General features: G+C 40.7%; 1 protein-coding gene across 15 annotated transcripts in view; it reads right to left on the bottom strand.

Moving 5' to 3' along the window:
• Positions 1 to 12,278: 12,278 nt before the first annotated feature.
• Positions 12,279 to 26,881, bottom strand: part of Tcf4 (transcription factor 4) — a 332,791-nt gene continuing 318,188 nt past the window's right edge. For 11 of the 15 annotated variants that reach the window (XM_051200994.1, XM_051200981.1, XM_051200980.1 and 8 more), the window contains 5 exons: positions 23,948 to 24,083; positions 21,856 to 22,018; positions 18,096 to 18,325; positions 17,176 to 17,316; positions 12,279 to 17,005 (listed from right to left, as the gene is read on the bottom strand). In XM_051200994.1, coding sequence (XP_051056951.1) covers positions 17,180 to 17,316; positions 18,096 to 18,325; positions 21,856 to 22,018; positions 23,948 to 24,083 — 666 coding nt within the window. In that variant the 3' untranslated portion in view covers positions 12,279 to 17,005; positions 17,176 to 17,179. Of the gene's footprint in view, positions 17,006 to 17,175; positions 17,317 to 18,095; positions 18,326 to 21,851; positions 22,019 to 23,947; positions 24,084 to 26,881 lie in introns of those variants that run through there. The other 4 variants (XM_051200983.1, XM_051200984.1, XM_051200988.1 and 1 more) reach the window with 2 other exon arrangements.

Raw genomic sequence — 26,881 nt, 5'->3', positions numbered from 1 at the left:
TTAGATTTATTGACAACTCCATGAAATGGAGCTCATAGCTGACACTGTTAAAGTGGTCAAAAACCTGAGACTAGATAGGCCATGGGAAAACCTAATAATATTATTCTGATAAAAGACATAGGAATAAAATGGTTCCTAATAACATATCACTATGGCCATATATCAGACAGATCAACCTGTAAATGGAGTTCTTAATTGGTCTAAGTAATAAAAACCTGGAGTCAGATATAGAGGAAAATACTGAGAGGTCAGAGAGGAGAAAGCCACAGCACATCTCACCTCCTTAGCATCTCAGCAGACAAGAGAGAGGGTTCCTGTTTCTCCCAGCTTATATCCTCTTTCTGCCCAGCTACCTCACTTCCTGTCTGTCTTTACAGACCTCCATGGTTAGCTAGTGGCAAGCTCCAATCTATGACCTTCAAACAGGCTTTATTTGAACAAGCAAGATATCACCACATCAGAAAAGCAATAAACCAGTTGGTATTTGCTTAATGTGCAAACATGAGGATCTGAGTTGGGTCCCAAGAATCCATGTAAAATCCGGAGTTCAACAGCACACAGTTGTGGTACCAGCTCTGAGAGTAATTTTACAGTTGGAAGTCACTACCATATGAGGAACTGTATTAAAGGGTTGCAACATAGTAAGGTTGAGAACCACTGGCTTAGAGGAAAGCCTTGCATGGCTTTGATAAAATACAGAAAACACCTGCAAAGTCATATTTACTGTAGCACTCTTCCTAAAAGGCAAGCAATGGAGAGCTAGCCCATGAACAGAAGAATGGGGAACAAAAATACGGTGCATATATACCATGGCATTCCGTGTGGCTGGAAAGAAGCATGATTGTGTCCTTGAAGAGAACTGGATGGAACTGTCAGTCACTACATCGGGGAAATAAGCTAGACCCAGAAGGATGAATATCACATGTTTTCTGTTATAAAGGGAATCTTGTTACATACAAACACATATACACACACATTAAAAAGGTGATTGTGTTCGGGAAGGGACTGACCAGTCCAAAGGCAGAAAGGAGAGAAGGAAATGGTGGAGTAAATATGAGCAGCCTACAATTATAGACACGTATGAGTATTACCATTACCATGAAACACAAGGTTTTCATGTTAACTTAGGAATATTTATCATCATCATCATCATCACCATCATCTGTACTGTAAAGCCAATAGGACAAGCATGACAAGTACATTTCTGAAATGGACTCAAATAGGCATTGGATGTGTCATTTTCTCATCATTGCTTATCTGCTTCCAGGAAGGTTGTCATCAGAAGGGCTTCTTGCTACTGTGACATTCTTTGGCTGGGTCTTGTGTTCATTTTTCAAGATTCTCTAGCAAACTTAGCTTAGCACCAAAGACATTTATTTTGATTTTTTTTCCCTTCGTCTGGCAGAAGTGTGAAGTCAATGAGTTAGAAGCCACATTCCCTCTACAGACTGTGGGGGAGATGCCCTGTGCAAGGCTGTGGGGAGATGGTCTGTGCAGGATGTTGGGGGGATGGACTGTGAAGGCTGTCGGGAGATATCCTGTGGGAACCTGGCCTTGCCATGGTTAGCTGCATGTGTCTACTTGGTTATGCTGCACAAAGAATGCTAGTCTAATCTCCAACTGTATTTGTGGCTGAGTTAACAGCTTCCTCTGGGTGACTCTAAGTCAAGATTATCCTTGACAGTGAGAGCCGTGTTCAGCCAGATGATGGGCTAATTAGAGCCAAACACATGTTTCCCAGAGAAGAAACACTCAGACACTTGAACACTGCAGCATAAATCCCTGGCCAATTTTTTCGCATCTTGCTGGTCCTGTACACTTGGACTAGCCATTTCCTCAGTCTTGAGAGCCTTTTCCTAACCTCTCTTCCCTTCTTTCCCTCCCCTATGTTCCTGCCCTCTTTCCCATTCCTGTTCTCCCTCTCCTCCTTTCCCTCTGGAAAATCTTGACGGATAGTTTTCCCAGTCTTTTATATCCTGGTACTTGGGGGTGTTTGATGCTGTTGGAGGCCTCAATGCCTTCACAGCCATCCAGCCTTCTTCTCTGTCAGCATCTTTTCAGTCTTTTCTAATTGTATATTGAGTGGTAGCTATTAGGCTGTAGTAACCTGGATAGTCTGGGATGGTCTCATCTACAACTTTTCAGTTACATCATCAAAGACCCTTTTCTTAACTATACCTGCTTCAAAGTTTTGAGATTAGGATTTAGACACATCTTATAGCACCCACTGAATACATCCCATCCATTTTAAATTTTCTTTAAATCCGATTTTCCCTCTTTCTTTTCCACCCCAAATCTCCTGTGAATGTTCTTCCAAGAGCAACCTCCAGGCACCTGCTGATGGCTGAGAAACAGAACCTGGAAAGACAAGAATGATCTCACTTTCAGTAGGAACTGAGAACAAAGTGCTTAGGTAACTCAGGGGATTTCCCATTTTAGGGGCCCTGTGTTATCTCTGGAAAGAACAGTAGGCATTCAACTGAAAATCAGAAGACAACTGTCCTAGAGGGGACCACATTTACTTGAGAACCAGAATGGCCTCTTTGGATGCTGCTAGAGGATTCTTTAAGTAAAGATGATGCATGGATGGAAGGATGGATGGCCATAAATGGATATAAATGATAGATAGATGTGCAGATAGATAGATAGATAGATGGGTAGATAGATAGATAGATGGGTAGATAGATAGATAGATAGATAGATAGATAGATAGATAGATAGATGGGTAGATAGATGGGTATCTCTCATATTTGCCTTGCTGTTGTTGGCCAGCTGCTTTGCATTTGATATTAACATCTATGTTTTTGTTCTATATGTGACACCCAAAACTGCTGGGAGAGGTCAAGCCCCTCTGAGCATCTAAGGATGAATCTGTTAGGCACTGAACTGAGCTGGTAAGGGGTGGAAGGTCCTTTTGAAGCCAACCTCACTCTGATTGTGAATAATTCATATTAAATGGATGAGCTCAGAAATCACTATGGAATGACAATGGTGACAAGACAATGAGAGGCTTACTATGAAATAAATACACAACCCAAGTGAAGTTAAAGAAAAGATGAGTCTCTTAGACAAATTTGAAGAGTGAGGGTATGTTGCAACCCCATAGAAGAGATTGAGAGGCCTGTGCCAGAGCAACATGGGAAACAGTGAAGGGCTAAGTTCAAGATCAGGTGGCCCATGCAGCTCTGATAAAAGTGGTGTATCATGACGACAGTGTGTGATAGGGCAAAACATTATGTTTTGAGCCAGGAAGAGACTTGTATTCCACAAGAGTCTTCAAGACCATGACCTAATGATGCTGAATTAAGCCCTACCACAGTCTATAGGTTTTCACACCACCACCAGCCTGGGACACATACCTTCCTATATATGGGCCTTTGGAAGGTATTACACATCCAAAACACAACAAAAACCATAAGGCTGTGGCCTTCACCTCTAGCAGTAATGACAGGCATCTGACAGTGTAACTCAGGGTAATTGATCATGCTGTCTTTGCAGAGAAAGTAGATGAAATGCTTCCAAGATCCTTATTTGATGTGTGTAAAGTGTGAAATCCATGGAATAGTCCTAACTTCTCCATCAGTTCCAGGATCTTGCCAGTTCAGACACTCATGCTGATGCCCTCATAGGAGAAGAGTCACTCGAGGAACGAGCTCTCTTTCTTCTTGCCTCCAGAAGAAAAGTCATGTGACTACACAGCCAGAGGATGATTGCATGCAGGTCAGGAGGAGAGCCCTCACCTGCTGGCCACAGAGCTGTGAGATCATACATTTCTGTTGTTTGATGCAAAACTGTGGTATTCCACGAAGACAGCCCATGCAAACAAATATAATAACATAGGTAGAATCATTAAGATTCAATGCTCTTTCCAGTCACTGGGACCAATCTGCTCTTGGTCATCTTTGGTGATTTTATAGTCCTTGGATACAGCTGACAGTACCATTGGCAACAAAACTCATGGTTCTTATGGAATTTGCCTGTGGCCTTAAAATGTACTAAAGGCCCCAAAGAACTTCCATTTATATAAATTCTAACCTTTCGATGTTTAGCACATTAGAGGTTAAAATTGAGAAAAAAAATTCTTGCTTATTTAAAAATTAAAGCAACACATTAAATCCTTAAAAAATTGAAACATTTTTAAAATGAAAAACAACATATTCCAAACAACTTAAGAATAATGGTCTCTAGCCTGGGGAGCTTATCTGGTGGACTACTTGCCTTGCAAGAATGAAGACTTGAACCACATCTCGAGAACCCATGTTTAAAGGAGCAAGGATGGTGGTACACACTGCCACTTCTAGCCCTGCAAAAGAAGATATAGTAGATAACTAGAACTCACTGGCTAAGCTAGTCCACTCAGTGAGTTCTAGGCCAGTGAGTGGCTGTCATAAAAACAAAAGTGGGTGGTATCTGGGGAATGACACCTAAGCTCTTCCTCGGGCTCCCATGTGCAGTCTGTGCACCCCAATACACATGTACCTGCATACACATGTCTACATACTTGGGCACTTCAAAGAATGGTGGTATCATTTTCTGTTTTATAATCACCTTAAGATACTGACGTAAGATAGATGAATGTTGTGACTGCTTCTAAGTTCAATCTGTTGTGGGATGTTCCTTTGGTTGAATGTGTGAAGGAATGTGAACCTCACTCAGACACAACACATTGATGGGAGTAACAAACATTGGCCTTTCAGGTCATTGTGTTTACATATTCTTTTATAATAACTGAATCAAAAAGAAACGACCATTTCTTGAAGGTTAACTGTGGTGTGGAATCTGACACCAGGTCAACAAGCTTTGTATTCTGTTTCATGAAAGTTCACTGATACTTCATACACTCTGAACAGAGCTTACCATACATGAATGTGCAGCAAATTCAAGTTTTCCAAGATTTCCTTTATCCACAGTGTTATTGGGGCTCAAGGAATTAGTTCTGAGCCAGTATGAAATAAACTTGGGGACACTGGATTGTTTCTTCCAGTGCCTGATCACCCTGGTATACGGTCATACAACTTTTTGTGGAAGTTTACCTGTGAATTTTGGCAGTGTGTCTTCCTGTCTCTGAGGAGGCTCTGAGTATGTGAACTGTTGAGATGTGAAAACTGGCAAGGAAGATGGGATGGTTCTGTCAACCACATGCGGTGTGGTGACTCTTTTCTTTTTTAAGACATAGCCCTGACTGTCCTGGACCTTACCAGGTAGACCAGGCTGTTCTTGAACTCACAGAAATCTACCAGCCTCTGCCTCTCAAGTGTTGGGATTAAAGGCATGAGCCACCATGCCTGGTCTCTGTCTTTAATTCTTTATACAGACCAAGTAAGAATCTAGTAAACTTTCCTTTTATTTTCCATGCAGGGACTTGGTGACCAATTATCTCCAATGCTATGCTTCCCTGAGCCAGGTTATAATTAGTGTTGCTTTGTCCAACTGCCCCACCCAACAGTCCTTATGGCAAGTTATCTTTGCCACCCCAGATCCTGTCATCCCAAATGGGGATGCTTGAACTTCTCCCAGTAGTTCACTTTTCAACACTATAGTGACGCCCATGCTCTCCATACCTCTGAGTATGGTCACATGATTTATCCACTCTAACTCTGATTTCCCTTGACTTATGACTGACCGTTGGCTTTGTGGGACATCAGAAAGTTCTAGCATTTCAACTTCACTTAGAGTGCCACTACTTTGTGTCCATATTCTCGCCAAACCAAGTAAATCATTAGGACCATTTGAATCCCCCCTGGGCTAATAGCATTCACTTTGGAGTCTCTTCTTGGTGAATAAGTCCATATCAGCTAGTTTAGCTGGGTCCAATTACGTATTTTTCCTCCCTTGATCCCACACCCATAGACTCACTCCCACACATGTTCCCCAGATTTCCATCCTTAGATCTTGGCAGAATCAATCAGTTGTTGTGGTGTGTATTATTCCTGTTCATGGGTTGCATTTTGTACCTCACCTCTCCAGTCTCTGCTGGAACATGAACCTGGTTGTGTGTCTGGAAGGAAAAGGGACTGGTTTGAAGACCCAGAAGAGTTATAAAGGCAGTGTCCTCTGGTAGGCCTAAAATTCTTCAAGCAGCTGGTAGGGTTGCTTGTATTGCCATGGGAGGTTTTGCAGGATTTCAAAATAGTGCAATTAGCTTTAGTGAAATGCCCTCATTCCCCAAAGCCCCAGCCCAATCTTTAGGCTCCTATTTCTTCCCAATTATGCTCTAGACCTAACAAAGGAGACCCTGCCTAGTGGCTGGAGACCCAAATATGCTTGTAATACCATTAACTCTAGACTCTAGAATTAGGCCTTCTTTTTCCTCCAGGAAATAAATCCAGCTATTCCAAGAGAATTATTGATGGGGGTACAGCAGCTTTCAGCTCCTTTATGGAGACAATGAGCTGGAGATACAAAGCTTCTAAACTCATCATTTTCTTTATTGCCAAATTCTCCATCATAGGAAGAAACCTTCACCCCCCCACCCCACTCTTTCTTATTCTGACTAAATTATCAAATGCCAGTAAGAAGTTGGTTACCTAGAGCTTTTCCATTAGCATGCTGCTACAGGGATCTGAAAGGGAGAAAGTGAGCAGCTGTTTTCCTATATAAAATGGTGGACTAGTTATGCCCCTGCTTGCTGGAAACAAGCTTTCATGCTCTCCATCCAATCAGGACACAGAATCCATCCCTGAAAGCCAAGACCAATTCTGAGAACTCATCTTTAATACTTGTTCACTAGAGTAGCACTCTTAGAGCATATGGTTAAGTCATTCTGGAGATATTATCCTCCAGCCTCAGGTTCTAGGTCACAAGTCAGAGCAAGAACACATCATGGGGACTTGAATCACAACAGGACAGTGAATCTTGAGGGTACAACATATGCACAAGCACACATGAACAATGTGTGCAGATCTGCCACATCCTTTCTGTGCTAGTGTTCTGAGAGGCTCTTCATTGTCCACTGGACAGTTCAGACTCACTGGCATCTGGACCTTGGTCCTCCTGCTCAATATGTCTCTCATTTACTCAGTGCTTTCAATTGTTAGGTCATCCAGAATAATCTAGTATTTCCAGAATAGGGGAAGCAGGGACCTCGGGGGCTTTCTTTATCCTTACTTTTCCTCTATGAGAATTTCATTTAGGAATTGCAATGTCAATTGCTGTTTTGTGACTCCTTTTTGAAGTTAGTCGTTTGGTCTGTGTCTATCCATTTATGTCTCTCTTCTGTGTTACACCTGAGGCTGACCTGGATTGTGTCTCAAACAGGACATGAAATAATGATAGAAAAGTATAAATTCCTTAAAAATGAGAGGAAACCTGTATAGTATCCTCTACAGATTGGAAGTGGCCAAGCAAGTGTGTGACTCAAGAGCCCAGTATTCCTTTCAGGTTATTTATTTATTTATTGGGAGTTTATCTGGAGTCAATTCCATGGGTGGGGATGGACACATGGACACTTATGTAATGTTGGATGAGCTCCACATGCCTGGGCCGAACATCCCACAATATTATGAATATGAATGCTTGCCATGAAAACACATGAGACTGTGAACACTTTTCCTTTGACAGGTCACTTCAAGGATGGTTTCATGTCGATGAGCTTGCTTCAATACTGGTTTAAGCCAGTTTTATCTTTCCTTCTTTCAAGAAGTGGCTGACTCTGCATTGCCCCAGAAAAAAAGGGTTTTGGTGCTTCCCTGTCTGGAAGGTGTGCGTGGGATCTCAGATGTTTCTACAGTCATCTGTATCATCAGGGGAGCCTCCTTGCACTTCTCTTCCACTAGCCCTCCTCAGGGACTGAGTTTCTCCTACTCCACCCTAAACCCACCCAGGTTTGTGTCCTTCCCTCTCTCTTCTGCTGAAAAGTGTCCCTCTCACCCAACCCCAGTGTCCCTCTTAATCATCACTGTCCAGCAGGTATGCAACAGAGGTTCCAGGAGGGAATACAAATTTGATCTAAGGCAGGCTGCAGTGGCCTTGAAACATAGAGTGATGAAGGGGCACCAAATCAAAGGTTTGGAATGTTACTCAGACATGTTTGAAAGAGGCCCCCTTTTCTTACAGGGGAGACCATTAGCTGTGTGCCCTTACCCGATTCATCGCATAGAGCTTCCAAACTGCTTTCAAAGCTGGTAGACTGGACCCATATACAGATCCTCATTACATGCTTTGTGTGCTGACTGGGTCAGAGTTGACTCCTCATGAGTTTGTTTAAAGATGACACTGCCCTTGGGCTAGAGCCTGTGACACCCGGGTCCACATTTGTCATTCCTTTATTTTCTTATCAGAAGACCAGTGTGGGCTGTTCTCAAGTGCTTCTCTGTGTAAACCTCACCACATGACTGTGGATATATGTTACTTATTCATACTACTATCATTCATGACACATAAAAATTTAGCACCTAAGTCAGATGGCTTAGATTCTAATGTTGCCCTTTGACTGTAGTTTGTGGTAAGAATTATCCTCACCTTTCATGTCTTCATCTGTGAAATGGGAATGGCCATCATGTCCAGCTAACAGAATTGTGTGGACTGAATAAAACAGTAACTCAAAACAAAAGTTGTGTTCTATGACATTCTTTGTGCATATATATCTTTCATATATGTCTATGTATTTCAATAATATGCTACATTATTTCTTCTTTTACTTATACTTGTTTGTGTATTTTACTTCTTCTGCAGGAGCATCTCAGGTACTTTTGGTAACAAACTTGCTTTCTTTTTTGGTATCCTGAAGCGGTTCTGATAAAGGACCTATGATCCCCATGTTATTGCCCTGGTTTTTGTTTTTCTTTTAGTTGCATCGGATGATTAGAGGCAGACACCAGACAATGGAAAAGATGTGTGCAAAGAGGGAAAGAAGGAAGCCAAGGCTGAACAAAGGGTTGGGAACTGGCAGGCTTTGGGGTGCTGGGCTGTCTGGTTGGAAGTAAGTCCACAGAAGCTGGTTTTGAAGAAAGGGAGTATCATCAGGGAGGGTGGCAGTGGCCAGCAGCCCTACAAGTAGTACCATTTTGTGGATTAGGAAGGTCAGAAGACATATTTTGATTCAAATCAGAAAGTCCTTCCTTGGAATAGCCAAGACCTTTACCGGTACTGGACAGCCTGCCTCTTACGACCTTTGCCTATTGCAAGCATAGCTCAGGCCCAGGGATTCTGTGACTCTCTAAGATGTACCTGGTGAGATAAATTCCTTACATCTCTATGGAAGACCAATGAAATAGTGTTTGTGACATGGAGAAAATGAAGCATCTCTTCCAGTATTGCTATGTTGGCACGTGAGCTTAAATGGCTTTTGGAGCAAGCTTAAAGAAACTCAAATGATGGTAGCTTTACCTTAGCCCACAGGATTTCTTCATTCAGACATCCTTCACCTCTGCCCTCTGTTTTGTGGATCACCTCCAGAAACACGTCTCACTGAAGTCCTATCTTCCCTATCACTTAGGATGTTCTTCACACCTAATTTACTACTATTTCTTCTCATGCATGCTGCCATATTGAACAGCTTCACCACAGCATTCTTAATGTCATCCACTGTACGCCAATTTCTGGCAACATGTCAACAATTTGTAAACTAAGGTAGAAGAGGGAGAAGTTCAGGAGTTTGGGGACTCCCTGGGAGAAGATATGGAAACACAATAGGAAGGAGAAGAGTTGAGCCCTGAACCTGTTTGAAGCTGGTGAAACTACACTGTTCCTTTAGGAGATGGCACTGTGTAGTGGTGATTAGGCTCAAAGCCAGGACACTGGCTCTTTTAAGCTCTGAGGTCTAGATCATGCATCTGTGAATTAGACACAAAAAGCTAAGCAAAATAAGGTGATTTCTTTCAAAATTCAGGTTTCCATATTCTATACTATACTTCCCTGTGCACGTGTGTGTGTGTGTGTGTGTGTGTGTGTGTGTGTGTGTGTGTACATATACAAAGAGCGCTAGTGGAAAACCTCAAGCTGTGGGTCTGATTCTGCACGGGCATGTGCACTTTGTTCTTGGCTAGTATCTGTTTCCTGCTAGAAGCATATGGGTTCCTGCCAATGCCAAAGTTATTTGACTTCTAAATATAGTGTAACAGATGTGGGTGAGGACCACATTATGTTCTGCACTACACAAAGGGTCTTTTTCTTTTTCTCTCCCCCACCCCCAGAAAAGCCAGACAGCAGTCCTATTCTGGTTAGGCTCAGTCAGCTCAATGTAGGACACTGGGGTTGGTTTCATGACTTTTAAGTTTTGGTAACTTTACACAGGTTTCTTAACCTGTATTCTGGGAACAAGTGTCTCAGCCTAGACTCAAAAGGTATTCATTAGGTCCTTAAGAATGTGGTGATGCATGTGTTTTTCTTAGAGAGTGGTTTCTCTCACTGCCAAGATATCCAGAAGTCAAGCATAGTATGATACAGCTACTGAAGGTACACTGTTCCATGGAGGTGGGAGGCAGCTGAAGCCACAGGACACATGCTGTGTTTGGGGGCAAATGCAGTCATCTTAATCTAGTATTACTCATCTCTGGCTAGTGGGGGTTTAGCTGGTTTAACTGAAGGGTTCTATGTACCCACCACTGTCCTAGCACTGCAGTGACACACATAGGCTGGTAACTGATGACACTACACACTCCCGTTTTCAAGACCTGTGAATTATTTTACTTTATGCATATTTGTTTATTAAGCAAGTACCAAGGTGACTTTGGCTGGACTTGCCCAGGTAATACTTTCAGCATGGGCTGTGTTTCTTGATAGCGTCAGTGCCAGCGAAAACATCAGTGATTAGTCTGAGGCAGGAGCATACTCATGGAAATGAAATGTAGCTGGCAGAACAGGGGTGATCACAACAAGGTAAGTATGGGGTCCTGGGGTGGTTTGAAGGCAGGCAGCAAGCAAGCTGCTGTTTTCAAGCTCTGTCTTGAAGAGCTTGTGGCATTTGTCAAGCCCAGAAGAGAAATTTCACTTGGTTTTATATGAACGGATCAAATTGTGAGATTACAAGTGGGGCCTGATTTTACCTTTTGTGGCTTCCTTTCCCTTCCCTACTATTAATGTAATGGGGATCTTGGTGAATATTATTATACCTTCCCTGGCAATCTAAGTTCTGTTCAGAGTGTAAATTTGAAGTAAAACCCAGTGTAGACTGTATGAGACACTGACTAGGTACCCGATTCAACTCCTCTTTCTTAAGAGTCCATGGAAATTACAAGACCAAATATAATAGTAAAAGACTAAATACCTGCGGCTCTTTTATATATATTTAAAACACACAGTAAGAACATAAGAACATCTCAAATCATTTAAAAGGTTAAAGGGGTTATCAACCAAAATCTTTGGAAATTTCATAAAATTTAAATATCTGCAAACAATCCAACCATTAGGAAAGGGGGGGGGGATTCCCAACATTTGGCTATGGAGGGCACTTTACATGTGAACCAAATGGTATTACAACATTTTCTTTTAGATAACTAGTCACTACAACCCATGAGAAAGAATACAAGAGCAATATCGGTGATGTCCCACAATCCCACGCACCCAGTTTGAACATTGCATTAAGAGCTTCTCTGCTGTGGGCCACATCACATCTCTATAGCACAATGCCAAGCAGCCTTCTGTAAAGTTCTGTAAAGTAGGCTGGTGTCCATTCTACAAAAATATTAACTTACAGTACATAACACTGCATAATTTTAATCTGTACAGTTTTTCCCTCCCACAGGTGACACATCAGTTTGTACAAGCTAGAAAAAAATGACACTCATCTGGTTGTTTACATCTGTAATAATAGTCAACAGAGTCAACCAGAATTTGGTGTCATGGGGACGGTCTACGAGTATCAATACAGCATAATAGCACTGCAAATAACAATAGGCAGCTCTTAACAAGTGATACAAAATAAAATTGTCCTGGAGTCTTAATTTTAAGTCTAGCTGAGAATGTTCTGCCAAAGAGCCGACCAGCTGATCCAGAAGACAGCAACCTGCAGCACAGAACAACCTAAAACACAGGCGCAGTTCAGGGCTTGTCAAGTGCTTGGCTGTTACATGTGCGTTAATCACACTCCTTCAATTAGTTAATCCTCTATTGAGCTTTCTTTGTTTTTTGCATGCATCCTGTTCCATTTTCATTAATGGTATCTCCTCTTGAGGAAACATGAGCTTTGCTTTTCAATTTGTTTTTGTGATTCTTTTTTTGAATGGTTTGTTTCATTGTCAATACCGCCAACACTCAGAACAAATGAATAGTAGCTGTGGTCTTCCAGAACAGGGCTGTGTGTACAATGTGGAATGAAATGAAACAAGTATCAGAGACAGTTTATAAAAATGGCACATTTATTGCTACAGAACGGTCATGTACATGACTTCATCGAATAACTACAGATGGGAACAGGTAATGGTCTAGACCAAGCCGGGTTGTTTGCCTCTTGAAGGAAGTCCAGCATACAACCTGTTTGGACATTTCTACAAATCAGAAACACACCAAAAACATGAAAAATCGAGGCACTCAGCCACACATTGAAAACAAGGTGTAACTGTTTATCTTTTTTTTTTTAATGTTTTCCCTTTTTTTCTTTTTTTTTAACAATTTTTTTTAAAGTTTTTAATGCTGCAGCTATGTGTACAGTCGCAAAAAAAAAAAAAAAAAAGTTCGCACTGCGACCTACAACTAAAAACAAAAACGAAAACAAAAAACAACCAAAGAAGCTACCATACAGTTTCATCTTGGTAACACATGGTAAAATAACATCTTATAAATAGTAAAATAAAGTAACAAACTTTTACTCATAATGATTCCAAAAATCTACAAAGAAGAAATATTCAGAATCTGACAATTTTTTTTTTGTAATATTCATGGTATAAAAGGATTGCTCCTGCGAAAAATAAGCCAAATATATTTTTTTTTTATTTTTAAATTTAGTTTTTTTTTCCTACTAGGGTGTACTACAGTCTATTTTATAGCAAAAAGAGCACTAGACAGACAAAGCTTTATAACAAAAAGCCAGGCACTGATACATGGTAAATCTCTGCTTTTTTTTTTTCTTATCTTTACTTAATTGCATCACAAGTAACAAGAATGAAAAAGGCCACAGTTCATATATTTCACCATTACATATGTCTATAATACTTGAAATGAGCATATGGTAAAACCAGCACTGCACAGAGATGAGTCACTTCAAGTCCCATGAGAAAGAACATCTTGAAAGAAAACAAACATAACCAAAGCAAACTCAAGAGGAGGCCTACAGGCCTTGGTGCCCCATTGTCTTGGAATTCATCACATTCCATCTTCACCTTTTCATTTATTTATTTATAATTTATTTACTCTTTGCTTCCAGTCAGCTGGCAGACTACATTTTTTGTGCTTGTGTATGCTGAATCATTTCATTCCTGACTTAAGTTCGGTTTTGGACACAGATCATATTCTGCCTGTTGGATGCAATGATGAAAAAAAATCCTCTTACCCCCAAGTCTCAGTTCTACTCCCTCCCATTTCCCAACCCCTCAACAAAACAAAGATCACAAATAATAATAATAATAATAATAAAAATCAAGAGATAGGAAAAAAAGTGGAAAAACAAATTGAAACAAGGAATCGGAAGACTGAGCCAGAATCAGTTGTAGGACTGGGTGGGTGAACCAACAGTTGTAGAAGCATTAGTGTTCCTCGAAGCTACACAGAAGACAATGGTAAGAACTCCTAGGTGGACAGCTCCCCAAGTCTGCATATGCATCAATTACTCAGATGTGAAGGTGGGTCAACTGCTCCAAGTTGCTTTCAAAGTCTGAGTCTCTTCAACTGATACCTAACCTATGCTTCACCATCATCTAGTGTAGTATGGACCCTTAAGGAAATGTTCATATAGTATTTAATCCCGTCTTCTGCTAAATTTCTTTCAAAAATCCAGTGCAGGAATACCAATATCTTACCTGGGTTTGATAATTACAAAATAACAACAATTAAAACAGAACAAAAACAAAAACACATTAAAAAAGGCCACATTCTCTTTCTTCTTCTTCTTTTTTTTCCTTTTAAATTGGAGATACAACCCACTTACTACAGAGAGGGTCAGATCATGTTTCTCCACCAAGCAGAATGCAGCCAGCAGCTTCTGGTGGCCTTTAGGGAGTCTTTTGCTTATTTCCAAAAGGAATTTGACAATACGTATTACATTACCAAGTAATGAATACATCAAAGCTGGTGAATGAGAAATTACAGCTTTTCCTGTTTGAGTGAGAACAAAATATAAAAGCACCAATTGGGGGGGGGAAAATAATCAAATGACTACATTTCATTTTTTTTTTGCTTTGTTTACAGATTTGAAAAACTTTAATTCCGCTTTAGTAAGCACCTTTATGATAACATGTATCAAAAGTGCCATTCTGAAAATGTACATCAATGCAGGAAGTATTTCCAGTTCCCTAAAGAGTAAACACCATATTCTCTTCTATACACTTATCCTGAATGTGATCAGAGTATACCTGCTTCCTATATAATAATTATGTTCCTAGGGATACCCGCCTTGGTAGACTATACAAAACGAGTGCAGAATGTATCACGAAAAGGAATCCTTAACATGGTGAGAGAACAGTACACATGGTTTCCATCATTTAGGGAGGAGGGGAAGGGTACATTAGTGTCTTCCATGCCCTTCTTTGAGCCCCTTTGTTTGCACATTTCACAGGAAAGCCTCCAAAGACCTTTTCATGAAATTTGATTTCTGCTATTCTCCTACGTTTTCAATCCACCTCCACATTTTAGGAACTTATCAACAAATCAGAGCATTTTAGTTTTATCGCTACTGAACATATTTACAGTTTTCAACACACACACACACATACACGCACACACACATACACACACACACACACAGCTAATCAAAATGTTTATGGGTTTGTAAAAGGTGACCACATGGTAACTATCTTATTTGTTCTTACATTTTCAGAAATGAACATAAATTTCATTTAAATGACTTTTTAAAAAACCACACAGTTTAGAAAAAAAAAAACCAACAAAAAACCTGATATAATGTATTAAAACACATAATAACAAGAGTCTACATGTAAAAATATAACTTTTACATACACAGTTTCAAAATAATGATAGGTTTGCCATTGGTTGCATAAAATTTACAAATGTGTTTCATCACTATGTAACTGGTTAAAACAGGACAACAGGTAGGGCATTTAGACCATTTCCATGTATTTATGGCATTACTCAGTGCTGATAGGTGGAAAAACTACTTCAACAGGGATTTTTCTTTTTTCTTAATACATGCCAAGATTGTGTGGCTGTAAAAATAGAAACCAGTTAGAGACAAAAGGATGCTGACAAATGCTTAAGTAGGAGCACTACTTGTTTACTGCACTACACACCAAAGTCAACCAGTAGGAAGATTTAGGACGGGAATTGGTTCAATTGTGCCCAGAGTCAACGCTAGCTATCTGATGAGTTGCTGTGCCATAGTTTGATCTATGCATCTATCATATGTTAAGTATAAACTTCATTCATACTGGCCAGAGAATACTGCACTACCCCTCCTCATGAAAGTGCAACTTAATGCTTTAGGACTTATATATAAGGCTTGTTATAATGCTGCATGATTGGTTGGCATTTTTTCAGACAAAGGAGGAGGCAGGTAAGTCATCTACTTTTTAGTAAACCCATTTTGAAAAAAAGAAAAGAAAAGAAAATCAATCAGCTCGGTCACACTACTTGCAATTTTCTCATTTGACGGTTTTTGAACTTGACTCTTTTTTTTTTTTTTTTTAATGTTTTTGTATTTTTTCCAAAAATCTGACCATGTATTCAGAAACGCCTCACTGCACACTACTTCGGCTACACAGGTAGGTAACACTTGAATTGTTTTGTTAAATCACAGCCACTTTGATTATGTTATGTTTCCGATGATATAAACATTGGAAGGCACAGTGGTAACATTGTAGCATTCTAACCGTGTACCTCTGAAAATCCCAGGAGAGGGTCGCAAGGGCAGTGCCACAAGTCAGACAAACTCTTTTTGCCTTGCCTGGGCAATGCTGCATGTAATTTCTACACATGATGTGATTTTTTTTTTAAGTCCTGTGTTCCCAAAAGACTGGAGAAACAACTTTCTACTGTTTATGAATGAGAAGCAACAACAGGGTCAGCCTTTTGTCCTGCACTGCCCTCCGGTAGCAGAGTTGGCACTACAGGTTACGATAACAAACTGGGGGGGAGGGACAAAAATCAGACAAAAAAAAAAAAAATCCATATTTACAGTAAAATCTTTCTTTTAAAAAAGTTAATCAGTACTATTTTTTTACAGGAGAAAAAAGTCTGAAACAAATGAACAAAAGCTTACCATAGTCACTAAATTTTTAATATATATTTATATATATATTTATATATATATTTGTCATAGGTCTATAACATCCATCTGTCCCTCCTACCCTAAGGAATGGCTAATGTCATCATTTCGTTGCCATCAGGACGTTTGCTGGTTTTGTTATGAGGGTAGCCGGGCTTCCCCTATTCAATATCCGGTAATTAGAAACACTAGCTGACTTGAATGCCAACAAAGACGTTCATGTCGTTTTCTTCAGAAGTACACTTTTTCATTATTGCAAGTTTACAATTTTTTTTTAAATTAAATATTTTTTCAGACTTACAAATTAATTATATTTTTTTTTTTCCAAAAGAAGTTTAGGCACAAATGCATTGCTCCACAGTGTGGAAGGATTGCCATTCAGTCTCTGGGCTGTGTCTCAGCCTGTACATACCGCTTCGCACATTCAGAATGATATGTTAAAGAAGTCGTCCCTCAAGTTGCACTTTTTTCTTTCTTTCTTCTTTCTTCCTTTCTTTCTTTCCTTTTTGTTTGTTTTTCTGCTTTTTGATAATTGGGAATGCTGAAACCTCTTGCGTCTGCGATTCATAACTACTCAGACTTGTCTTATATTACAAAAAGGGGGTTAAGGAGCAGTGTTTATGTGGATTTAGGACAATACAGCTGTTAAGGAAGTGGTCTCTTGTTTTAATGAAGCAAGGTGGCAACTTGGACCTGAGAAAGGAAAAGGAGAAAAAAAATTAACATAGTAACAGAAAAAGATTTAAAAAAAAAAGTCTTAAGCCCTCTTTTTCAAGAAAGAACAGTATTGGCAAATCTGGGCAATACCAGTTGTTTGTGGGGACTGGGGGAGGGCAGCAACAGTGGAAATGCACCCAACTTACCCTTTCACATCTGCCCCATGTGATTTGCTGCATCTCCCATCCCAGGGTGTGGGCCAGCCAAAGACAGAGGGGGAGGCTCTGAGGACACTTTCTCTTCCTCCCTTCTTTTCAGACAGGCAGCTTTTGGGTTCAGATTCCTTTCTGTGGGATGTAAAAGGCACAGGGCATCCAGTCAGCAGGGTTCTGCTGAGGGTGGAGAAGTACTCCTCTGTCCATGCCAGACATGCAGACTCCAATTCACATTACAGATGAGGGGAGCAGTGAGCGAAGGAACACAAGGAGTTGAGTCATCTGACTGCCATAACGGTACCCAAATCTGAACTCCACAACATAATGGCTCGGGCCTGAAGTCCCTGCACTTGAGGCACAGAGCTGCATATAGTTTTCAGCTAGACTGAGCTATACAATAAGACCCTTCCTCAAAATAACAGCAGCTACGATTTAAAACAATGGGCTAGGAAGATAGATAGCTCATTGGGAGTGATTATTGAGCAAGTATGAGGACCTAAGTTCAGTACCCAGCATCCACATAAAAGGCAACATGTGTAGCAAGCTGGTAAACCAGCACACTGGAAAGACAAAAATAGGCAGATACTTGGCCTTACTGGCTAGCCAACCCTAGTCTAAATGACAAGCTCCAGGTCCCAGTGAGAGGTCCTGTCTCAGGAAGCAAGATAGATGGCCCCCAAGGAATAATGCCCCATGTTAACTAATCTTCAACCCTCCCCCCCCCACATTCCTACCCTACAAAAGCAAAGAATAGGTTGGCTAATCACGTCTGATAACTGGCCACACAAAAGGAAAAGCTGTAATATAACACTAGTAAGAACACACTATAACTTAATTATAGGAGACAGATTTTGATACGGTCCCCCATCCTGGCAATTCTTTGGAGGGTGCATAAGCATCTATCTGCTGACCTCGCACTTGCTGCTCCAGGCTGAGGATGACAGCCACGGCCTGGTGGAGAATCAGGAGCTTGGTCTGTGGCTTGTCACTCTTCAGGTGGAGCTGCACCATGCGGCCCAGCTCCTTGAAAGCCTCATTGATATCACGGACCCTCAGGCGCTCTCGGGCATTGTTGGCCATTCTCCGTTCCTTTTCACGTTCCGCCTTCTGCTCTGGGGTCAAGTCCTCATCATCATTATTGCTGTAGGGTGAGAGGAATGGGACCTTTTATGACGGTGTGGGGGTAAAGATGCTATGTGTATCACATTACTTTGAGACTTGTCAGATCCATCCTTGGCAGAAATTTATCCATTTGACCTTCATCTGACCTTGGGGTTGGTTTAGGAAATGCACACACAAAGCATTTGGTTTTTCCCAGGGATTTTACCCAAACCAAACAGCAGAGGATGATCTGGGATCTGGCAGGGTCATAGTGTGTCCATCCTGGTGTAGGGGACACAGAAGGGGAATGACTTCATGTACTATGCAATATATACATCTCAGTTTTAATGTAGACAGCCACCCAGGCTTAGCTTATACTTATGAAAGCACAAATGATTAATCTTTAAAACTTTTTCATACTGTGACATGTACAACAGACTGAAAATAAGTGATTGGTAATCAGATTTTTGTTGGTCATAGTAAATATAAGCCATGTTAAAAGGAGTAGGAACTAGAAACATCAGAGAGCAGTGTTCACATCCAAAGGCTGTCCAAACCACTGACTCTGTATGAGTCTTAAGTCTTCTTTTCTCTACAAATTAAATGACAAGTATGTGTCTGTGTCTGTGTGTGTGTGTGTGTGTGTGTGTGTGTGTGTGTATGCAGTGGGTGGGTGGTGATACCATGATTTCTGTGGTCTTTCATATGACAGATGATTATGATATCCAAAATAAGTTGAGGAAACCTGCACTGACATTAGCTATGTAATACAATATAAAACCCAAACACCTCCTCTTTACAGCTGACCAGGATCTCTGTGAGTCACAACGGAAGTCAAACAGGGGTCTCTGTTAGAACTAAAGTAGTGTGTGTCTCATCACAAAAGAATAGGTGCAGTATGCATTCGGTTGGAGTCTGATCATCTCTGGTGGTCACAGTGGCCCATCTGAGACTTGGATATAGAAGGTGACTTGGTGGGAAACATATCTCTCACAGATGGATTCATGGACCTAGGATTTGAGACATTTTGAGGGATATTATAAAGAAAAGAGTGATGGGGGAGATGTTTTGTCTCAAAAAAAGACTCACCAAAACAAACAACTCCAGATAAGATACCACTAGCAAAACTCTTCTGGATTCTCAGTGTGAGAATGATTGGGGCGGAGGGGGGAGAAAGAAGAAATACTACACACAAAGACAGAGGAGTGTGTGTGTGTGTGTGTGTGTGTGTGTGTGTGTGTGTGTGTGAGAGAGAGAGAGAGAGAGAGAGAGAGAGAGAGAGAGAGAGAGAAAGAGAGATGGAGACAGAGAGACAGAAACAGAGAGAACTTTCAGGCCAAGCCACTGGGTACAGAGCCTTGAAGAGAAGCTTAAAATCTAAGTCCAAACTGCTCAGAGTCAAGATGATGACTCTTCATACTGACAATGAACTGAAGACATGGACGACTAGCTCTTTACTGCATGTAATGAACGATGACTTTAAATGGGTACAGTCTTCCCATGTGGCCTGTCCTTGAACTCCTGGAGTCCTATTTAGAATGTCCTTGCCCATGCCTGTATCTTGAAATGCTTTTCCTGTCTCTTCCTAGTCTCAGGTTTTACAACAGGGTCTTCCACCCATTCTGAAGTGATGTTTGCTCAGGGGGAGTGTCAGGGGACCTAGTTTCACCCTTCTGCATGTGGTCCTCTAGTTTTTCCAACACAGAAAAGTAAAAGCTTGAATACTGTGGGATGCTAACAGGAAGCAAAGAACAGGAGTGTGTGAACATGTTCAAAGTCCATAGTGGGCTTGATGGGAAATACCATTATGAAACCCATCACTATGTACAATGAATATATGCAAATTAAAAAAAACCAAAACCAAACCAAACCAAACCAAAACAAAACAAAAAACAAAAAACAAAACAAACAAACAAACAAAAAACGGGAGAAAAGAAAGTTCTCAGGTCCATCCAAAGTACAAACATGGTAGGTTATTCTGCAGGAGCCCTAACCAAGAGAGCCATTCTTGAACTCTGTAAAGTACCCAAGGAAGTAAGGATGCTCAGACAGAAGAGTGTGTGTTGGGGTGGTGTGGTGTAAAATGCTTGACTTTGTGAACTCCCAACCAGCACTGACTATGGCTATTATGAAGGAGAGCACATCAATGACTGAAGGCTAGTGCAAGGCCTTTTTTCTGTTTCCTAATTTTCCCCCTCCAAGAATTTCTCCTGGTGGTGGGAAGACAGCCTGCGATTAAATTGTCCCTGCATACCATTAAGCAAATAGTTGAGTCTCTGGTAGGCCTATTCCAAAGCAAAAGACTGGTAATGGTTTTTAGACAGTGACCATGTGTTAAACTTTAAATAGGAGGAACCAGAAAATGAGAATCTGTCCTTTGGAAGTTTTCAGGCTAACGATTAATTAGAATTAGTTATTTACATAAATAAATTGCTCATGGACATAAACTAGATTTGAAGGACACTACTTCACTGCAGACTCTACAAGGCATACATTATAAATGGCATGAAGATGACTGTTAAGAAGACACCTAACGGTAAGTAAAACGATGTTCTGAAACTTCAAAGAACCAATTAATACGTATACATTATGGCCACTAAATTACCAAGAACTCATTCAGCTAACAGAGAAGCTGTTCAGGATGTGAAATCCCCACCCAAGGATTTCTTGCCAGTGTGACCACAAATCAGGAAACTACAATGGTTGCGGGTGGGGGTGGGGGTGGTGGTAAGATAGAAGCACTTAGCATCTTTGGACCTTGTAGTAGCAGGACATAGAATGTAATTTGTCATGATAATTATAAAGAGATGAAAAGAGATGAAACAGTGTGAACGAGACTCATGAAAGATGCCAGTTGTAGCCCCAAGAACCATAATCTTTAAAAGAAGCTGTAATCTTGGCACAACTGGGTAATCTGCAAAGAAAATTAACCCAAAGGAATGAAGGTAACGTATATAGGTCTTGAGGAACCCTAAACCATCTGATCATCAGACTCAAGTTAAAACAGACACACTGAAATCAAAGAATGCAGATATTTAAGAACACCCGACTTGAAGCTATTTCCCTGCAGTTGTGTTTATAGTAGCAGGGAGGGGGGAAAAACATTAGAATTTATTTTACATACAGCAACCTGTTCAGAATAAAACTAAGAAATCTGAATTTTCTTACTTTAAAGACAAGAGAAAAACGTACAGTTGTATATACAATCAATTGACTCTTTAACATGGCTAAAATCTCCTCTTTAGAAATATTTTAGGCAAAAACATTTCTGGCCAAATTTGAAGAATACAGTTTTAAAAAGAAACTGTTTTCATTTGAATCGGGTACAAATAATTTTGTGGTGTGCAATTAGCATTGAGTCCAAATTTGTAAATTCAAAGGCATTTAGACCTCACTAGAATACAGGTATCTTAAATGATACCTGAAATACTTCTAGAATAGGCCTTTCATTTTCTTTCCATCTGAGGCTTTACCTGCCAGGAAAAAACTGAGTAGTTTCTTCCTGTTCTGTTCACTTCATCAAAGTCCAATAAAGGAATTAAATGAAGCGACAGTATTATATACTGTTACCTAGATCTTGACCTAGTAATTGATTTGATATCCTTCTTGTCGTCATCTAATTTCTTGTCCTCAGAAGATTTTGTGTCTTGCAGGTTCTCATCGCCCTCATCATCAGATTTTATCTCGGAGCTACCAGAAGACACACTCTGGCCCTGGAGACCAGGTGGCATTCCTATAGAAAAATGAAATTAAAAAAGAGAAAGAAAGAAAAAAAGAAATGGAGATCAGCTGATGTTCAGAATTCTATGCATAAGTACATTCAACCCAGTAATGCAGTGCTTCCTTCCAGCCAGACCAGGCTTTTCCTGTCACTTCCCTGGTGAAGTTTCAGAAATGCACCTGTGGAAACAAGTTTTCCTTGCATCGGCTCTGAGGTTAAATTCTATTTTGCAATCTTTTGGAGTAGATGGTAATTTCACTGTCTACAAAACATCAACTTAATTGCAATGAAAATCATAATCATGAAAATCATACACCTCAATGTTCTGATTAAGAACCCGAGTAAATATCAGCTATTATATTGAGTTTCTTCCATATGCAATGATTTAATAGAAAAATGTCCTTAAAATATAATTCCCAGGGAGTACGCTAAAGATGTGTAGTCAAGGCTTCAATAGATACCCTAATGATACGCTGAAATTAAGCTTATCTTATGTTTGAGGTGTAATCAGCATTTACAAATGGTACCTATGGAAGGGGGTGCACTGCTCCCAGGAGAAATCTGGGACTTTAACTTGGCTCCACTGCTCAGGTTCACACATCATTTGAAAGAGTATTTAATTGTCTGTATATGTCTCTGTGAGTGTGTGCTCACATGTGTGTGCCTGTATACACATCTGTTCTCAAGGAGGCCAGAAGAGGGCATCTGGTACTCTTTCCTATCACTTTCAGCCTACTCCTTTGAGGTGGGATCTCTTCCTAAAACCAGGAATTCATGTTTTCTTGGTTAGCCTGGAAACCAGCAAGCTCCAGTGGTCTTCCTGTGTCCCTTCCCCTGGGAGTTAGCGTTATGGGGATATACAGGGTGTGTTACATGACATTTAAACTCTGGTCCTAATCATTGCTCATCAAGCACTCTTAACTGTTCCCTGGCTGTCATACTACAACTGAAACATGACCTTGATGTAATGCTTGATGTATTTCTTGGGTTGATGGATACCTGTCCCAAAGATCCTTCCATTTTATAATCTGTGTACTCTTAAAAACTTGTGACTCAGAATTTGTTTCATGGAACAGGAGCATTCTTATCAACTGGGAGCCCTTAATGACGAACGGTCCAACTGCTACAGCATCAGAGTCTACATTTTACTGAGACTCTCAGCTATAGTTTAAAAACCATATAACAGAGAAAAGCCAAGGGATCACTGTTGCATGCATAAAAATGAACCATATACCTGTATTTCTAAAACGTATTCAATATTTGTATTGTTGACAGCTGAAATACTGGTTATAAGAATTCCAAGGTAGCATTATCTTGTTTATTTTAAACATGGAGGGAATGAGAAGACACTATACATGAACATTGTTCATCTTGCCCACAAGCAGCACAGGCAGTTGGACCCAGGTTTAGTTTTTGTAGAACAATTTCCCGGGGACATGAAAAGTCCTTGTAATGGGGTGGGCGAGGAAGCATATTGTTATAGGGCTTGATCACTCCAGACCAAAAAATATCCAACACGGTCCATTGTTTTTCCTTTTTTTGCTTTTTAAATGCCCCTACATTTCCTTCCATCTTAAACAACAATGACAATTTCCTCCTTATCCATTTGGAAACATCATTTTCAGGCCACAACTAACCATATTAGAGGAACTGAATGACTAAAATGTGGAAATAGCTAAAATAAAATTTCCTCTCATCAGTCTGTTGTCTCATTCCTTCCCGAAATGGGACTGGGTTATCAGAGGATGTCTGAGGAAAACAATCACCAAAGAAACTCAATTAGCTGGCCAAATTCTAGCTATTTTCCCATTATTTACCACGTTTATACCAAATTTGGCTCTTGGTTTTCTGCCAGGGCCTCAAGATGCTGCCAAGAACACCTGACATCAATGTAAAGTCTATTGTTTAGCAAAGGTCAGAATGCCTTTTGAAACAACTTACCTCTGTAAGGGTCTTGGGGTGGGTTCAAGTCAGGGGAAGTTGCAGACTGGACAGGAAGCTGTGGAACCGGAACCTGGTTTGGCAGGAGAGAATGGCTGCCTCTCAGAGCTACACCGTCTTCACGGTGGGCCCCAACCTGAAACAACAAAAAGAGCTAGAGTGCTGAGTGTGGACTGAAGGGACTTGATGCAGGAAGGGTGGCCTATGGAAAGCCATCCTCCCAATGCATTTCACTAGAGGGCGCTGAAGGACTACATGCACCTTAGTTGTGTGGGAAAAAAAAAAAAAAAATCCAACACTTAACACTCAGTAAGATGCCATGCCTTACATTCAGTGACAAATATGGCAGAGTAGCTCAGGCAGGTAAAACGTCAAATTGTCTCCCAGAGTGCTGCAGTGGGGCGCACTGGTTCGTACCCATCTGTCTTCTATCATGTCCGCCAACAGATCTGACAATTATCTTAATGCCCATATGCTTAATTGTGGGCTTCTCAATTCCCCCATTGCTATCGGAAATCCTACAGGAATTTCAATTTGGCATTCGACTTTCATTTCAGGGGATAAGATTCTCAGGCCTGCCATTTTTCCCCCCCCAAAATGCCAGCTAAGTCTCTGACAGCGGAAGCTCAAGCAGTATGGGACACAGCCCCTGCTCGGTACAAATATAATAAAATGTCACCTGGCTTTCCAAAACTGGCAGCCCATTCCAAATTAATGTTCACTGTATTCCATCAGCTGCTGAGTTCCGAGTCCAGAGGGGAACCATTTCTGCCAATGCCACCACACCGGAAAATGTACCAATAAAGGTTTTATTAAACACACCAGTAATGCCATCATTGCTATGTGAGGATGTTTGGACAATTTTCCAGCTCCTCTCCACCCCCGTCTCCATCACTCAGATCCTAAGGAAGACACCATACTGTAAATACTCTATGCTTCCAAGAAAAACAAAAAGAGAGTTCAGTGTGGTTTAAAAGAATACCACTGAATTTTATGAAGTAGTATTACCTACTCTGGGGCTCGGAGATGATAAACTTGGGGCACTGGGAGTGTGGTTGCTGACTTTGTAGCACATGCCTTGGGGTAAAACCATTAAGCATTTGTAAACCAAGGGAACAGGAGGCACTAACATTTGCCTCTGTGTTTCCAAGTGGTTATTTAGTTAGCTCACCATCCAGTGAGTATTTATGCCAGACAGTGGGTCTAACTCTAAAATGCACTTATCCATAAATTTATACTGCAGTCAAACAACATTTATTTTTCTAATAAAAAAAGAGACACACAAAATGAAAATATTCAGTCTTTTACCACCGTGTTTTAAAAAGCTATTACCAAAGATGTGAAACAAACTATACCACTACTCAGAGCAGCCAAGGATTTTGTATCACCTTTACACATACAAAGACCCTGCCAAGCTCGCTCGCTCTCTCTCTCTCTCTCTCTCTCTCTCTCTCTCTCTCTCTCTCTCTCTCTCTCTCTCCTCTCCTCTCCTCTCCTCTCCCCACAAAGCAATAAGAAAAGAGTTCAGGACAGGGAAGGAAGATCACATAAATTACTGTCATTGTTTACAAGCAAAGCACAGCTGGAACAGGAAAGGACTCAGAAGCCCTGAGTGTAACTGAACATTTCAGCTGTGACAAGGAGGACAGTCAGTCTAGGTCTGTGCACTTGGTGCCTGAACTTTCTGAATAATAGTTACTGACTTCCTTCTTTGTAAGTACCCAGACCCTGCTCACATCCTGTAAAGCAGCCCACTCTGTTTTGAGCATGGATTGGCATGGCAGTAGATCCCATCCACTATCCCCAGTGTCAGTACTAGAGCCCCACAGAATTTAAGAACTTTCTGTGCTAAAGGAGGCAGGTGCACACCCAGCCTTCCTTTGAACTCAGATCTTCTCCTGCAGGCAGGCAATGTCCACCTTATCCCTCAAATACTTCTCACCTACACTCTGCATTTTTATTTTCCTTTGGAACAAGAATGGCAGGTTTTGCTTTCACATTTTTACTTTGGAGACCCAATGCACTAAGTATCTTGTACTTCCATAAGGGATGATTCTAGGTTGGAAACCCTGAAAGTGACTACAAATTTGACCCCAGTGTAGACAAAGGTTCCTTTACCTTCACAAATGTGTAAAGACTGCCCTGCTCTGAAAGACATCTGTGGAAGAATTGAAGTTTGTGTGTGTGTGTGTGTGTGTGTGTGTGTGTGTGTGTGTGTGTGTGGTTATTTATAATACTTACTAAATGAATATTTTCCCTTCTAGTTCCCATGAGAGAGAAAAAAGAGCTTACAGCCAATTACCCTGCTATAGCCTTCATGTCAGCTGGGTTAGAGAGTTAAAGGAGGAAGGCAGAGTACCAGTGTCTGCTTTCTCTGAGAGATGTGAGTAGATATTATAAGTTGCTCAAGTGCAAAATGATACAAATGATACTCCAGGTTGCAGAGTAATCCCAAGGCTTATCATAAACAATTCTAAAGTTATGTGGAAACTAGTTAGTGCATAACACAATAGCTATGTACATGACTAAGTACTTCAACTGAAAATCCTTGCATAGTGTACAAAACCCGATGGCTGATGGAGCTGTAGGACCCTCAAGACTCAGGCTAACTTCACTGATGGATACTTCTATATTCACCATCTCCATTCTGATCAGAACCATTTGCATTCAGTCCCTTTTAGTTACTATAGTGGGAACACAGCAGAGGTTATATTTGAGAATAAAGCTGTCTTAAGTACATTTAAGTTTGGATTTTAGGGATGTTTGTCACCTTTTGTCTTTTATAGGTAATTTCGAATACCAGTCATTTCCCATATGGTAAGTTGGGGTCAACGGTGCCTTTGATGTGTCACTGTTTTCTTTGTAACTATGTATATTTTGGGTTACATGAATAATCCAGCACCATGTGGAAATGAGCTGGGGCCTGTAGCTGTG

The sequence above is a fragment of the Phodopus roborovskii genome, unplaced genomic scaffold (genome assembly GCF_943737965.1).
Source record: "Phodopus roborovskii unplaced genomic scaffold, PHOROB, whole genome shotgun sequence".
NCBI lineage: Eukaryota > Metazoa > Chordata > Mammalia > Rodentia > Cricetidae > Phodopus > Phodopus roborovskii.
The sequence above is the reverse complement of the archived record's forward strand: the minus strand, read 5'-3'. Positions and strand labels throughout refer to the sequence as shown.